Genomic DNA, 15,843 nt, shown 5'->3' on the forward strand with positions numbered 1-15,843 from the left:
ACACATATTAGGGTGTTTGATGATTTTCACGTGATGCTATTAGATCCACCTGTGGGTAACCCCACCGCTGGACCAACATCTGGAACACTTCTGGATTTAACGCCCATTCTCCTGGATGAAAATACTGACGGTTGAGATAATCTGCCTCCAAGTTGTCCACTCCTGGAATGAACACTGCCGACAATATCACCTGGTGATGCTTGACCCAATTCAGGATTCGAGCAACCTCTCACATGGCCATGCGACTTTGCGTTCCTCCTTGTTTGTTGATGTATGCGCCTGCCGTTGCGTTGTCTGACTGAACCTGGACAGTCAGACTGGGGCATGTGCACTGCCTGCTGCAACACATTGTAAATTGACATTCCAGGACATTTGTTGACCGTAATCTTTCTCTGACCAAAGACCCTGAAGCTGACAATCTAGGACCACTGCTCCCCAGGCAGGCCTGTATTGAAAAATCGCATTGGTGGTAGACAATTGAACTCCATTTTGTAACCTTTAAACACAAAATTGTGGCTCTGTGGATGTCTGAAACCACACCAAGTGAAACGTCTGAAGGCTTGCTCTCACAACTGAAGATCCGAGATGGGCTGGAAGCCAATCAAGCCACTGGCTTGTCAGCGGCCTTTGTGTCCTGACGACTGTTAGTGGTTTGTTGAAAACCATGTTCTCTACCACGTCTACTCTGTATGGTTGTTCCTCATGCACAGCCCCGAAAGGACTGAGTTCTAAAGGATTTGAACACTGGTCCAGCATATTTCAGTTTTCGAACTGGCGTGGGCAATGGCAGGAAAAGATACTTTCCCCCAGTGGCCTGAGAAATCTATTTGTCCAAGTCAGGACCAAGCAACATATTGCCAGTGTAAGGCAACGCTTGTATTCCTTGTTTTGACTATGCCTCCGCCTGCCAAGAACGAAGCCAAAGCGCCCGTCGGTCCGCAACTAGAAAAGCCGAAAGTCGAGAACTAACTTGCCCAATGTCCATAGAAGCCATACCTAAATACTCAGCAGATTAACAGATGTGATCAGCAACAAGTATAAATTGGTCTAAGGGGAGATCATGTTGTAGGCCCAACTTGAGCTGTGCTGCCCCCTGCAACTACAAACTTGTAAACCCAAACTCTGACTAAAGCAGGTCTAAGCAACACTCCTACTAACGTATACATTGACTTTAGCATAGCTTCCAGCTTATGCTCTGATGGGTCTTTAAGCGTCGTAGCAGCTGGGACTGGAATGGTTAACTTCTTGGAAAGTTTCGACACCGAGGAGTCCACCATTGGTAGAGTTTCTCATTTCGTAGTCAGACTCTGGGAACGGGTAGTTAGACAGAAACCGTCTGGGCATAGAAAAAAAGTTTATCCAGATTCTTCCATGCTTCCATAACTGCTTAGTAATATAATCTGAATAAGGAAAACACACAGGTGCTCTCTGTTTTTTTGCAAATAAAACATCATTAGAAAGAGGTTCTTCAGTCTCAGTAAAATTAAAAACCCGACGTACTGCCCTGATGAGATTATCAATGGCCGGGCTATCAGTAACCTCACTAGCTGACTCCTGGCCCAATTCACTTTCCTCATGTTCCTCCTGAGATAACAGGTCTGGCATGGATTCGTCAGAATGCAACACAGCTGACACCGGTAAGTTATGAGACGAACGAGGACTACTTTTTGGATTTACACTAGACCTGGACTATTTTAAACCCTGCAAAGTCCTTGACATCTCCTGAGCCCACTCTGGCAGCTCAGACTGTATCAACAGCCTCAGAGCTAGCCGTCTCACACTCCTAACGCGCAGCAGCCAACTCTGATTGTAAGCCAGTCATCACACCTGCTATCATCGCCCAAGGAGGATCAGGGTAAAGGTTAGTATTTGTGCAATAGCTTTACTCATTACGTACACAGAAAGACAAGACCCACGACTATTTAACTAAATTTAACTAAAGTGTGTATAAGCCAGAAGTGCAGTGCACGTTGGGACACACTAAAATCAGTTAAATATGTGCTTTACTGAATTCCTACCGACACCCCTGCTCCTCCAGTGGCTGACTGTTGTAGTACCGGCACCAAACTTCCTGCAAGAAGAACCAGGAAGTCGTGTAAAAATGGTGTCCAGCCATGTGTTTCAGCTTGTGATATGTATACACATTAACATGATAATAAAAGTATATATATATATATATATATATATATAACCAAACTGTTTGTCCCGGCACTCCCTGCTCTTGCAGGTAAATGGCTGCGGTGCCCTCCCAGGTGAGATGAATACTATCTCCCAATATGCAGTGTAGGTAACAATGAGCGGCACTCAGCAGACTTGAAGTAACGAAAATGCAGTTAGTTTAATCCGACATGTTTCGGGGACAACCCCGTCCTCAGGGCCTAACCAGGTTAGGCCCTGAGGACGGGGTTGTCCCCGAAACATGTCGGATTAAACTAACTGCATTTTCGTTACTTCAAGTCTGCTGAGTGCCGCTCATTGTTACCTACACTATATATATATATATATATATAGTCATGCTTATGATTAATCAACATCTGTTATAATTAAGGCATCTATTCCTTATATACAATAGATCCCCTATAGCAGACTTCTGACTTAATAGTCTGCTAGCAGGTACATCCTTCTAACAAAGCTGATGCAGTGTTAGGTCCCTGAGCAGCGGTGCTGCGTGCAGGGAACCCCCCCCCCCTTCCCCGCGGTCTCCCCCCAATAGCGAAGGGAAGCCACCATCAGGAAAGCCGCGGCAGCAGGAACCTTCTGTTAGCGGAAGCTAACCGAGGGAAAGGAGGTGGGGAGCGTCGGGTGTATGAGGGGAAGCTGCCAGCGGCAGTGTACTCTGCTAGCGGTTAGCGGAAGCTAAACCTCGGGAGGGAGGCGGGGAGTGGTGACGGGCGCCTAGCGGCAGCAGCTTGGCTGGGCGCACATAGTTAAATAAAACAAAGTCCCGACACAGCGCAGCGGCAGCATGAGCTGACCGCCCTGATTCCCTCAGCAATGTCACAGCAAGGGAGTGGCGGCAGTGTGAGCTGGCTGACCGCTCATTACCTGTGTCCATAGGAGGCTATGATGGGGCCTCTCTTCTCTGTCCAGCTCCATTTTGCAGCCTCAGACCAAAATCAGCTACATCTGATTTTGGTCTATGGCGGTGCTCCTCTCCTGAGCGCCGACAAGCCAATGCTGCAGTCTGCAGCCTCCACAATCCCGGACCCAAGCTTCTTAATAAGCTGGGAAGGGATGTAGTGTAAAAAAAATATGTTTAAAATCTTGTAGAAAAATAGAAGTAAAGCGTGGAGAACCCCTCCACGTGTGCCTTCCCTGGTTGAGGCAAAAAAAACCACTGGGGAACCTTTGGGAGTATGGAGGGGGTGGAGGGTTACTAATTTAAATGTGCCTATCCCTGCTAACGCCTCATCCATATCCCAAGAGTACTCCAGTGACCCCTAGTGGATGAAAAATAAATTATAACTTCTATAAAGAGAGGAACACATCTTGTAGGGTATCAATGATTTTATGATTACAGTGAAATGCAAAAAAGTGTAAACGGAGCACAATGTATTTACATGTAGAAAACCTGAAAACCTTGAGACTACACGTTAAATATAAAACTACACAGGGCGAGATGTATCAAACCTTGGAGAGAGATGAAGTACCAACCAGCTACTGTCATTTTTCAAAACACAGCCTGTAAAATGTCAATTAGAAGCTGATTTGGCCAGTACTTTCTCTCTCTCAAAGGTTTGGTAGTGTCCCCCCATATTGTTGTGGCAGAATGGGTAATTTATATCATACAAGAAAGCCAAGATAATGACAATCACTCTGGTACCTAAAACAGCAGTTAAAATATGCATTTCCCCAGTCTTCAATAATACCTAAATAGAATATTTGCATTACAAGATCCCAAAATGTGAAACCACCTATTTGTTCATCACAGGGAAATGTATAGTCTCAGTCTCCCTGTGTAATAGATGTGCACTCTCATATAGTTGTGAACCCTTCCTGCTTCTTTCTCATAGTATTCAGTCCTTTGTGAACCACCTAATGCTCTTAATTGACAGCCACATCCAATGTCACTAGGCCCCACTGCCAAGCTACTGTATGCCATCACTTAAGAATGAATGGAGAATTATGGGAGAAGATAAAGGAACTACAGTAAAGAGAAAGCAGCATTACCAGCACCACCATGAAACCAGTAAAATCTGAACAAGGATCAGGGTTTTGGTACTTACCGATAATTCCCTTTCTCCGATTCCACAGGGGCCACTGGAGTGCAGATACAATGGGGAATATAGTAGGCAGTAACTGGGAGCTGGCACTTTAAATTTATAACCATGTGACTAGCTCCTCCCCTACTATGTTCTCCCTCCAAGCCAGTCTAGTTAAAACTGTGCCCGAGGAGAGCTGGAAAAGACCAACGTCAAAGTAGAGGAGGTTCGCTAAGCCAACTAAAACAAGATAATACCCAGGAAACCTGGAAACATAGTGAGAGGGTAATAGGAACAAAATCGGGTTGCATGTCACTGTGTGACTGCGTTAAGTGTAGAAGGAGGAAACAGCGCTGGGTGGGCATCCAGTGGCCCCTGTGGAATCGGAGAAAGGGATTTATCGGCAAGTACCAAAATCCTGATTACTCCTTCATCCACTAGGGACCACTGAAGTGCAGATACAATGCAGATACAGAGCTCCCAAGACGGGAGGGAGAGCGCTGAGAGTCCTGCAAAACCGCTCGGCCAACCTGTGACACAGAGGCCGCAAAAATGTCATTTCCGTAAAACGTGATAAACCTATGATGTCCCGACTTAGCGTCATCGCAACATAAAGCCTTCATGGAAACCCCGTGGGTAGCCACCCCCGAAGGTCCCCCAGAGCGCGCCGAAATGGAAAACGGAGGCTCTCGAGCAACCGCCAAATAAAACTGTCTGATAGTCAGACGTATCCAACAGCCCAACATCTGCTGGGACCCCGGCCATTTAGGACGGGAGCATCATACAGAACAAAGAAGAAATCAAGTTGTAGAAAAGCCGAAGACCTCTGTAGAGAGAGAGTCGACGAGCCCTGACAACATCCAAAAAGGGCTGAAAACACAAGTGTCAGAGTTATATGAAAAGCGGACATCACCCCTGGAAGAAACGACAGCTGAGTATGAAGCTCAGCCGTAACTTTATTCGAAAGGGGGGTTGCCGGTAGAGTACTCCCTGTAAGAGAGCCCGAACTTCTGGCAGCCAGGCAAATTTCCTTTGGAAGAAAAACAAAAAAGAGCAGAGACCTGAAATTCAGGTCAACCTAGTTGAAGCGCAGCCAAGCGCACCACCCGGAGAAACGAAAGAAGTAGATTAAAGGAAAAACGAAGGGAAAAAACACTCGTCATCCACACCAGACCACATAAAGTTTCCAAAAGTGGCAAAAGCGAGACGAGGTAACAGACTTCCAAAACCAGGGCCCAGTAGGTATAACCGAACTAGGGAACTCCTCACTTCTGAGAAGGTCTCGTGAACAGCAACGCCATTAAACGAAACCTGTGTAAGACCGAACAAAGAAAAAGGACCCTGTTGAAGTAGACATTCCAGCAGATGGTAGGAGCCAAGGCTCCTTTACTGACAACAGGTGCAGGGTGGATTTTCAAGTCATGCGCAGCCAAACTGGAGTCACCGGGAGGACTAGCGCTCATTCTCCCGTTATGTCTTGCAGAAAGTGAGGTAGAAACAGAAGAGGAGGAAAGAGACTAAGCCGAAGCTCCAAGGAGCCGTGAGGGCATCCTCGGCTACTGCCACCAGAGCGCACGTCTGAGAGTAGTAAAGGGTTGAAGAGTTAGTCGGAACGCCATGAGGTCGATCCGAGTTCTCCGCCAACAGCGGACCAGCTGACAAAACTCCGGGGAATGTCCACTCACTCAGGTGCCTGACCTGGCGGCTTGACCTGGAATGAAGATTGTCATCCTCTGCTCAGAGGAGAATGTAGGTGACCTCTCAGCGCCGCAACTTGGCTGAAGAGAGAGAGAGAGGAACTGGTCCTGAGGAAGGAAAAATCCTCTGACGGACCGAGTTGAGAACCATCCCTAAACACAGAAACAGTACAAGGAGCATAAATGGGATCCATGTCGAATCAGAAGATCCTGGATCCTCCGGATATTCAAAAGCAACCTAACCTGCAGAGTGGGTTTCCAGCAGTGGATTGTCCAGTTAGGGAACAAACGTCACTCCCTACCTTTGAAGTAGGGCCATCCTGTGACCTTCATGAACACGGTGGGAGCGGAAGAGAGACCGAACGGAAAGGTCTGACAGTGGATATGAGTATCCTGTACTACGAATCGGAAAAGCCAGATGAAGAAGCCCAATGGAAACCAGTAAACAGGCATCCCTGATGACTAAGGACGCCTAAAACCCCTTTTTTCTTCAAACTCACAAAATCACAGACTGACAGAATTCTAAGTTCAGAATGGGCCTGGCCGAGCCATCTGGCTTCGGCACTGGAAAAAACAAAGGCCTGAGAAAATGCCCCGATTCCAATGATGTGCAGAAACAGGGATCAGCACCCTTAAGGTAAGAAGAATCTGGAACGCCACCTGCAGTACAACTCTCCTGTCGTTGTAAACCGGCAGACCTGTGGTGAGGGACCTATGAGGCGGTTGGACTCCAAAATAGAGTATGTAACCGCCCGTGATGAGAAACCTAAACCAAGCATACCCAGGCCTCCCAGAAAAACCACAGACATGCGCCCACCCTGGGATCTCCAAGGTGGGAGGGAGGTCTGACCTGCGGTGGATGTGTTGGAGGACCTACCATCAGACTGGTTCGAGGATGCTGAACCTCTGGCTCGGCCTCTTACTTTGAGATCCCTTGGTAACAGAGATATCGCCCCTGTCATGGACTCTAAACCTGGAAAGGGCACGGAAAGATCTAAAGGAAAGACCGGCATAGGACCGTCTTGGAGCTGGAGCAACAGTAGGGGAAAGAAAAGTGGACCTACCCCCAATGGCCTGAGATATCCAGGCAGGAAGATCCTTTTTGACCAGGCCCGTAATGAAACTGCCGCCCATTAGGATTCAATATCCGCCTGTCACTGTCGCAGCCCTAAAGGTCGTCGGGCTAAGACAACCCAAGCAGAAATTCAGGCTCCGAGTATACAGACGTCCTTGGAGACCTCAAAAGAACATAAAGTAGAATCGTGACTCTGATCTGCCCAAGGAATCAGTTGATCCTGATGCAAACCATCCTGAAACCCAGAGGACAATTGTCCCACAACCTACATGCTTCGGACAAGGTAGAACCCCTGCTGCCGCATATTTCTCTCGGATGGCTCCTTCACCAAGGTTGCACCAGGAACCAGCAGTTTCTTGGACCGGCGATATATCGAAGGGGTATACATTGGAGAGGTCTCATATCGTTTCCTGCTGTCTGTGGGGAAAGGATAGCAAAACAAACATTGTTTGATACCTGAAATTGTGCATCCGGATGTCTCTAGGCCGCCGACCGGAGCACATCCAGCTCATCCGAAACAGGAAAAGTCGCTGTCATTTCTTCAGTGGCGCCGAACGCCGAGGAACCGGAAGGGTTCAGTTCCGACTCCTTTACCTGCAGCACCAGACGAACTGCTGTAAAGAGCGCCTTGATACCCTGAGACACAGGTTCAGACTCGACCGAAAACCGACGTCATCAGTATTCTGGACATCTATCGCCTCCTCCGAGAGGCCTCTCATCCGCGCAGAGTTGTGTAACCTGGAGTTACACAACCTCCTTCTAGAAACCTGGAAAGGAGAAATGACGGACGGGGTCTCTGGTTAACAGTGACATTACCTGCAAAAACCGAGCTGTTCAAACAGGAGCGTCCTGCAGCTGTGTTGAGGGCTAAGCAGATGGTTCCACCGCACAATCCACACCGAACAGAGAATTCTGAGTGTTACACTTAGTTCAACGAAAAAAGAAAAAACGGGTTAAAGAAGTGTAGCCCTATGTAATCCCTGCACTATAACGTGCAGAGACAGGCACGTTTCCCTTCTCTGTGTTCAGATGTCCCTGCTATTAGCGTACTGAGGTACCACGGCTATTTGTCGGATGCCACACACATTCCCCAAATTACAAACAGCATTTATACCAAGTGAAACAAAGGAATAATAAAGGGAAGGCAACACCCGCCCTGTATGTAGAGTTCTGCTAAATTAGGAACGGGTGCAATACATGTTTCTCGGAAGCCCTGTGAGAAAAGCTGGGGAAAACTTTTTGTGGCGATGCGAGTTATGTGGGACGAGAACCCAGGTCTGTACCTGGATGTAATTTGCGGTGGAGTTGTGAGCCGCGACCGGCTGCAACTGTCACTAGCCCCTTGGACAATGGGGCACTGGGTATAAGCCCCGCCCCCCTATGGCGCCTATATTTAAAATCAACGGCGCTAGCGCAGGGCAAGGGAATGGTTGATCACTGTAAAATGTACTAGTCTGTACTTGGTTTCACTGTCTCAGCCATTCCTATCTTAACTTTTACAGCAAACAGCAGAGTTGAGGAAATGGCCGCAGGGGCAGCCGGGAGCTGAGGCCCTCCGGGATTAAGCCCCGCCCCAAGCATTATGGCGCCCATTTCAAATTCAACCAGCTCCAGCGCAATCATAGCAGGGAGCGGGTGATGCTGAGCCCGCTGTGCAGAGCGGGATTAAGCTCCGCGCCCCCCCCCCCACACACACACACTACAGCGCTCAATTTAAAACTTACAAGGTCCAGCCCCGCCGTGCTGCTGAATCCGCTGTGCAGAGCGGGATTAAGCCTTGCCCCTCTCCGCTATGGCGCTCAATTTAAAACTTACAAGCTCCAGCACCATCAGTGCGGGGGGCGCGCATGCCCCGCCAGCAAAATGCTGCCAAAACCGCCGTGCAGAGCATAGGCGCCCCTTGCTGGGTTTTTTAGCGAAGGGAGCGCAATGTGGCAATTGTTGGTTCAGAGCAGGTCCTGAACCCAGGTCTGTGCGCATAGTGTATATTAAGCACAGAGCCATTCTCCCAGCAACCAGCTGTATTCTCTGTAATAAAAGCATATAGGATCTTGTACTCACCGCTGCTGCTTCTATGGAAGTGATGGAGTGGCCCCGACACACGCCGCGGTGTCCGCCAGGATCTTCTGCCGACGGAGTGGCCCCGACACGCGCCGCACGCAGCGGTGTCCGGCCACTCATACTCACCGCTGCTGTGCTGCCAGGATCTTCTGCCGACGGAGCGGCCCCGACACGTGCGTGCGGTGTCTGGCCAGTCTCCGGAGAGCTAATGTCTCCTTCAGCCGGGTCCCATCCCGAGCCGCACGCAGCTGCGATGGGACCCCGCTGGCAGCTCCCGCGGTGCAGACTGGCAGTGGCAGAGCTGCCAGTCTGAGTGTAAGAAAGAAAAAAGAAAGAAAAAAAATCTTCAGATAAGACCCAAGTGACCAGCTCCCTCGGGCACTAAAATAAGACTGGCTTGGAGGGGGAACATAGTAGGGGAGGAGCTAGTCACATGGTTATAAATTTAAAGTGCCAGCTCCCAGTTACTGCCTACTATATTCCCCATTGTATCTGCACTCCAGTGGCCCCTAGTGGATAAAGGAGAAATTCATTCCTTAAAACGCTGGACAAACACAGATTTGAAGCATTACTATATCTGTTTAAGTAAATCCTGTGTGTCTTTTGAATGAGCACAAATAATTAAATTTTTAGAACAGAGTGCTTTAAGTTTCAAATGTAAACCTTTAAGAGGTCTTCAACCCTCTGAGCCAAAGATGACAGCTCTAACATACCATAATAAGTCTAATAAATAAATTAATAAAAACTCAGTTTCGTGAAAAATTGCATCCAAGGAACGCAGACAGCTATAACCTTTCAAACCTCTAAGGACATTCATTACGCGCCATTCAGATTATCGTAACCCTACCACCACATTTCTTGGGAGGATTAGACTTTGTGACAAGCAAAACACAAATCAAAAGATAATGCCATCAGATTTCACAAGGAAACTCAGATGAGTAACAGCATTATTTATAGAACTGGTAATCAGGAAATGCATCTTTGACATTTATTATCACAGTATTCAACAGTAAAAACACTAAAGTGGTAAACCCTTATTTCAGAGACTGATTAATAAGCAGATCCAGGCACCTTGCTGCAGGCTAGGTGAAGAGCAGTGTTCTTGTTTATGTCCATCACAGTTAAATCTGCTTTCATGTGAAACAGTAGGAACTCTAAAAATCAAAAGAAAAATCCCGATTAGAACAGAGCCAGGAGAGAAATACCATCTTATTCGGAAGGATTTCTTCAAGCACAATTAATCTTACCAACTGCGGCAGTTCTTCCATGCTCTGCGGCTGTCATCAGTGGCGTCCGACTTGACTGGTCAGTGGCATCTACCTCAGCCTGGTTCTGCAGCAGTAGTTGTAAACCATTCATGTTGTCAGCAAAGGCTGCAGCATGAAGAGGAGTCCTAGTAAGCAGTAAAGGTTGTGGAGAGAAAAAGAGCAAGTGTAAATCATACTTAACAGAAGAGAAACCACCAAAACATGCACAACAAGACAGTTTTTCAAAAATAGTTGTTTCCCCACCAAGGGGATGCTCTTCTCCAGCAGCACACGCCGTCAATTCTGGCAGCCAAGAAAGTTCCTAAAGCCTCCTCTATACATCACTTTTTTTGTGGAGCTATAGTTTCGGTACCTCTAGCATCTACTTGTAGTTTCTATATAGATAGACAGAAGTAATTTCTGTGTATGTGTGGGATTGGTGATTGAACTATATGCTGGTTTGCCAAGTAGGCCTTACTGTTTGCTAATTACTAAACGGATTCTCTCCATTGGAATAAAAGTTTTATTACACATAATTTTCCCCTTGTGTTATTTCCCACACTAGCGTGTATACTGCTATTGTTATTACACAGGTTTATAGGCCTATCATGTCCAGAGCTGTTCCAGAGGGGTGCTTCTGGACAGAAATTCTTTACATGCAAGAAGTGCCAGAGCAAACTATGTGGTGCTGCTCCAGTCTCAGGCGGTTTATGAGAGACATGTTTCGCTGAGATTTAGTGTCCTAGTCTGCTGTGAGTAGTGGGTCCCTCATCTCGGACTATGCTAGAATTGTCAAAACAATTATTCTGATCTAGACAAACTACACCAGGGTTGTGCCAGGCTAAAGTCCCCATCCTATTCCCCAGCCCCTGCTGCAGGACCTCCTTGGGTTTCAGGGTTGTAACAATCAGTGCAGGACTTGGTACAAGTCTCCTCCTAGCAGAGGATGCTGAATCTGGCTGTAGTACTCTGTACACAAAAAGCCCATTACCTAGTTCATCTCTGTGGGCTTAAGATTCAGAATCTGCATTCTCTCCTGGGGAAGAGGATTTCAATCAGGATTCAGAGCTGGAAAGATCCTCTGTGCAGGAGGAGGGATCAAGATTGTTTTATAAAAACAGGATTTTTTTGATGGGTAGGTTCACCCTCCTTATTAAGGACAGTGACGTGACATTCTGGAACAGGAAGCCTCACTGTTTAAGCATAAGAAAAAGGAGGTAGATGCCTTTTCTTTGGCTCAGCTGTAAAATTTGTTGGAGAAGTCACACAGGAGATTTCAGTCTTCCAAGTGTATTGTAATTTTTACTCCCTCCTTCCAGCTGATGGAGCCAAGTAGAAAATACCCCCTCTGGTGGATGCTCCAATTGCTAGTTTAGCTAAGCCTATGACCAGTCCTATCACCAATATGGCCTCTCTAAAATGTGGCGGATAGAAAACTTGAGTGCTTTTTGAAATATTTTTTTTGCCCAGCAAATATGCCCACACAGCCAACCCAGACTTCAGCATGAGCTAACAAGGCGTTGGAACAGTGTGCGTCTTTGTAGGAATACAACTTGATCCAATCTGTTTTCAATCTGTGGAAAACAAAGGAAGCAGCCATTGATTCAGGAGTGGTGTCCACTAGGATTTCCACATTGGCTATAGTGGCCAGAGGAGCTCTATGGCTGCGTACAAAACCTCAAAACATTTGCCCTTTAACAGGGATGTTCTGCTTGGGCCAGAGCGAGAGAAAATACATGCTGCTTCCAAGACTACTTCTCTGCCATGCTAAAGCCTAAGCTGGCTTCCTTTTGACCACAAATGAGGCCCAGATGTCAGTCCCTTTCTAGAGGTCATGTATCCTTTTCTAGGTGTACCTATTCTTAGGGTAGACAGGCTTCGACTGACGGGCGTGCTGTGCCCAAAACAACTGAAAAACCAGCAGTCTGACTATATTCCCTTCCAGGTGGGGGGACACTGTGATGGGGGCCAGCTTTCAAGTTCAGCAACCAATGGCTTTGCTCTATATTGGAGGCACAGATCACCTCTTGATCTTGGCACAAACTCAACCCACCTTGGAGACCCCATTCGGGCTGGTGATCAGCACATTGGAGTCTCATGTGAGGATTCTCAATTACGAAAAATCTTCTCTTAGTCCTGCTCAGCAGATGGTGCAGGTGGAAGATCAGAGCTGGACTTAGATGGTGTTCATTCTTGCAGATATTATCTCAAAGGTACGAGTTAATTGTATGTTCAATCCGATGACTGTATATTTTTGCATGAAAGCCCTAGATAAAATGGAAACAACTTTCGACTTTAGAGTTTGCTCAGTTCCACTCTCTGTACATAGGAACTCTCGTCAAAATGGAACAGATCCCACTCTATGATCCGACCGCAGATAATCCACTTGTCTTCCCATACCAGACTGTCACTCCGGTTGTGGTTGTTCATTCCTCACCTAGACCAAGGTCGGCCCTTGGACCCTACTCACAACAGACACCAGTCTACGGGGATGAGGTGCAGACGCTTCAATAAAATTTTCATGATTGCTGGTTGTCTCTGGAAGATCAAATTCACATAAATGTCCTGAGGTTTTGGGCTGTATAACTAGTCCTGTCTAGACGCAGCACCATCTGCAGGCTCAAGCTGTCCAGGTTTAATCAGATAATGCGAAGGCTGTATCTTACATAAACCATCAGGGAGGCACCAGAAGTTCTCAAGCCATAAAGGAGACTACAATAATTATGTGCTGGGCAGAAAGGTTAATTCCGTCTATTACCGGTGTCTTTCCCAATGACGTCTCATGCTTCGCTTTTACAGGTGGCTGTTGAAAAATCCCTCCTAAAAACGAGAGGATTTGACTATGCTTTAGGCTCTCAAACCTTCATCGGCAAGAATTTACTACCGAGTGTCGAAAGTCTATTATTCTCGGTGTGCACAAGAGGAGCTGTATCCTTCGGTGTTACAGCTGTCAAGACTTCTGCACTTCCTCCAGAGGGGTCAGTATTTGCGTCTACATATCAGTTCCCTAAAGGTGCAGGAGTAGACACATTCTGTTTTCTTTCAGAAGATTACTAACATTCCTGCCAACCAGATTTTCACATACAAACTCCTTTTGAGCTACCGGTCGTTCCTCATGATTGGCTTCTTGTGCTTCAAGCCCTTCAAGTACCTCCATTTGAGCAGTTGGAATCCAATAGAAAACAGTCTTTTTATTGGCCATTTCCTAGGCAAGGTGGGTTTTAGAACGAATTGTCATATAGAGCTCCCTTTTTTATCCTCCACCACGATCGAGCAGTTCTAAGCACAAACACTAACTGGAAAGGTAGTTTCCAGTTACCACATTAACCAGGAAATTATGGTTCTTGCCATGCCCCACGATGATTCAGATCCTACGAAAGATTCTCTGCAGATTCTGGACATTGTACATGCACTCCAGGTCTACGTAGATCAGGACAAAGGACCTGTGGCACACTGATACCTTGCTTACACACTATGATTTCGACAAAAGGGTTTGGCCTGCACCCAAGCAGACCATTGCCCATCAGATCACAGTGGTGATTCGCAAGGCCTACCTTTTGGCAGAGCAGCCTGTACGTTAGTCAACGAAAGCTCATTTTACCAGGTTGGTGGGAACGTCCAAGCTGGCTTTGTGGGGTGCCTCAGCTTTGCAGGGCTGCCACTTTGTCCTCCGCACACCCTTCCATTAAATTGTATCACTTCAACACTTTTGCCTCAAGAGATGCTACTTTTCAGAGTACAGTGTTAACTTAAGCACAGGAGCACATCCTCTCTTAGGGACAGCTCTGGGATGTTCACACAGTCACCAGCGTCCCCCATGGATGAAAGAGAAAACTTGTTTTTTGTACCTACTGGTTAAACAGTTTTCTCTGCTTCCATGGGGGACACTGGACCATATGATCATATATGAGACCTGATCCGGTGAGGCAGGCTGTCCCACTTAGCAAGAATCACCCTCTGGAGAGCGCGGGAATGTAATTGAGCGTACTCCACAATGTCGAAAGCAGACACCATGAGACCTAGCACTTGCATTGCCGAATGTATCGACACTTGCGGACGAGATAGGAAGCATCGAATCCTGTCCTGAAGCTTCAGGACTTTCTCCTGGAGACAAAAACAACTGCGGGTTGTGAGTGTCCAACAACGCTCCCAGGTGCACCATGCTCTGAGCAGGGACCGGGAGGATTTCTTCCAGTTGATGAGCCACCCGTGGGCTTGCAGAAACCGGATAGTCAACTCTAGATGACATAGGAGAATCTCTGGGGAATTTGCCAGGATCAACAAGTCGTCCCAAGTACGGTAGGATCCTGACCCCATGACAGCGGAGTACAGCCGTCATTACCGCCATAACTTTGGTGAAGACTTGCGGAGCCGTGGTCAAACCAAAAAGTAACGGCCAAAACTGGTAATGGAGGTTGCCAACCGCAAACCTCAGGTACTGCTGATGCGACACTGCAATGGGAATATGCAGGTAAGCATCCTGTATGTCCAGTGAGACCATATAATCCCCAGGCTCCAAGGCTAGAACAATAGAACGAAGAGTTTCCATACGAAACTTGGAGACCTTCACAAACTTGTTCAGGGACTTGAGATTGAGAATGGGCCGGGAAGACCCATTCTGTTTCGGGACTAGAAACAGCAGTGAATAGAACCCCTTTCCTCTCTGAGCCAGAGGCACCTGTACTACCACTCCTGTGTCCAGGAGGGACTGTACCACCGAATGAAGAGTCTTTGCCTTAACCTGATCCGAAGTGATGTCTGTCAGGCAAAATCGATGAGGGGGGACGATTCTTGAAGGATACGGCGTAACCTCGAATGACGACTTCCCGTACCCAGGCACCGGAAGGGGTCTTCAACCATTCCTGGGTAAACCCTAGTAGTCGGTACTCCACCCTGGGTTCCCCCAGAGGGAGGCCCGCCCCGTCATGCGGCAGGCATGTCAGTCTTGGAAGCAGGCTAATGGGCAGCCCAGGCCCGTTTGGGCTTATTGGGTTTGAAAGTGCGAACCTGTTTTGGGTACGCCTGACCTTTTGCTTTCCCTGAAGGACGAAAGGAGCGAAAGGAAGTACTTTTAGCCTTCGGCACCGAAGGAGCAGTACTAGGAAGACATGCTGTTTTAGTAGATGCCAAGTCAGCCACTATCTTGTCAAGGTTTTCTCCACAAAGAGTGTCTCCTTTGAAGGGGAGTACCTCCAGGGTTTTCTTAGAGTCCATGTACACAGATCAGGACCTTAACCAGAGAATCCGGCGAGCCAAAATGGACGTAGTAGAAGCCTTGGCCACCAGAATACCGGCATCAGAAGTCGCCTCTTTAATGTAATGAGACGCTGTAACAATATGATAGGCACTGTCAAGCATGATCAGAAGCATTGGAAGGCAGCTCCTCAGCCCACACTTCCACAGCTTCTGCAGCCCATGTTGCTGCAATAGTGGGCCTATGCTCCGCACCGTTTAGGGTGTAGATTGCCTCAAACAACCCTCCACCCGCTTGTCTGTCGGCTCTCTCAAAGACGTGACAGTAGTTACAGGCAGAGCAGAGGAAACTACCAGCAGCGCCACTT

At 47.5% G+C, this 15,843-nt stretch overlaps 1 protein-coding gene across 2 annotated transcripts in view; it reads right to left on the reverse strand.

Annotated features, from left to right (window-relative positions):
* The window catches only part of ANKRD52 (ankyrin repeat domain 52), a 148,692-nt gene that overhangs the window by 20,287 nt on the left and 112,562 nt on the right, over nucleotides 1–15,843 (reverse strand). For both annotated transcript variants that reach the window (XM_063952649.1, XM_063952648.1), the window contains exons 25-26: nucleotides 10,283–10,428; nucleotides 10,107–10,189 (exon numbers count right to left, since the gene is read on the reverse strand). In XM_063952649.1, the coding sequence (XP_063808719.1) occupies nucleotides 10,107–10,189; nucleotides 10,283–10,428 (229 nt within the window). The remainder of the gene's footprint in view (nucleotides 1–10,106; nucleotides 10,190–10,282; nucleotides 10,429–15,843) is intronic.

This window comes from Pseudophryne corroboree, chromosome 2, assembly GCF_028390025.1.
Source record: "Pseudophryne corroboree isolate aPseCor3 chromosome 2, aPseCor3.hap2, whole genome shotgun sequence".
Lineage (NCBI taxonomy): Eukaryota > Metazoa > Chordata > Amphibia > Anura > Myobatrachidae > Pseudophryne > Pseudophryne corroboree.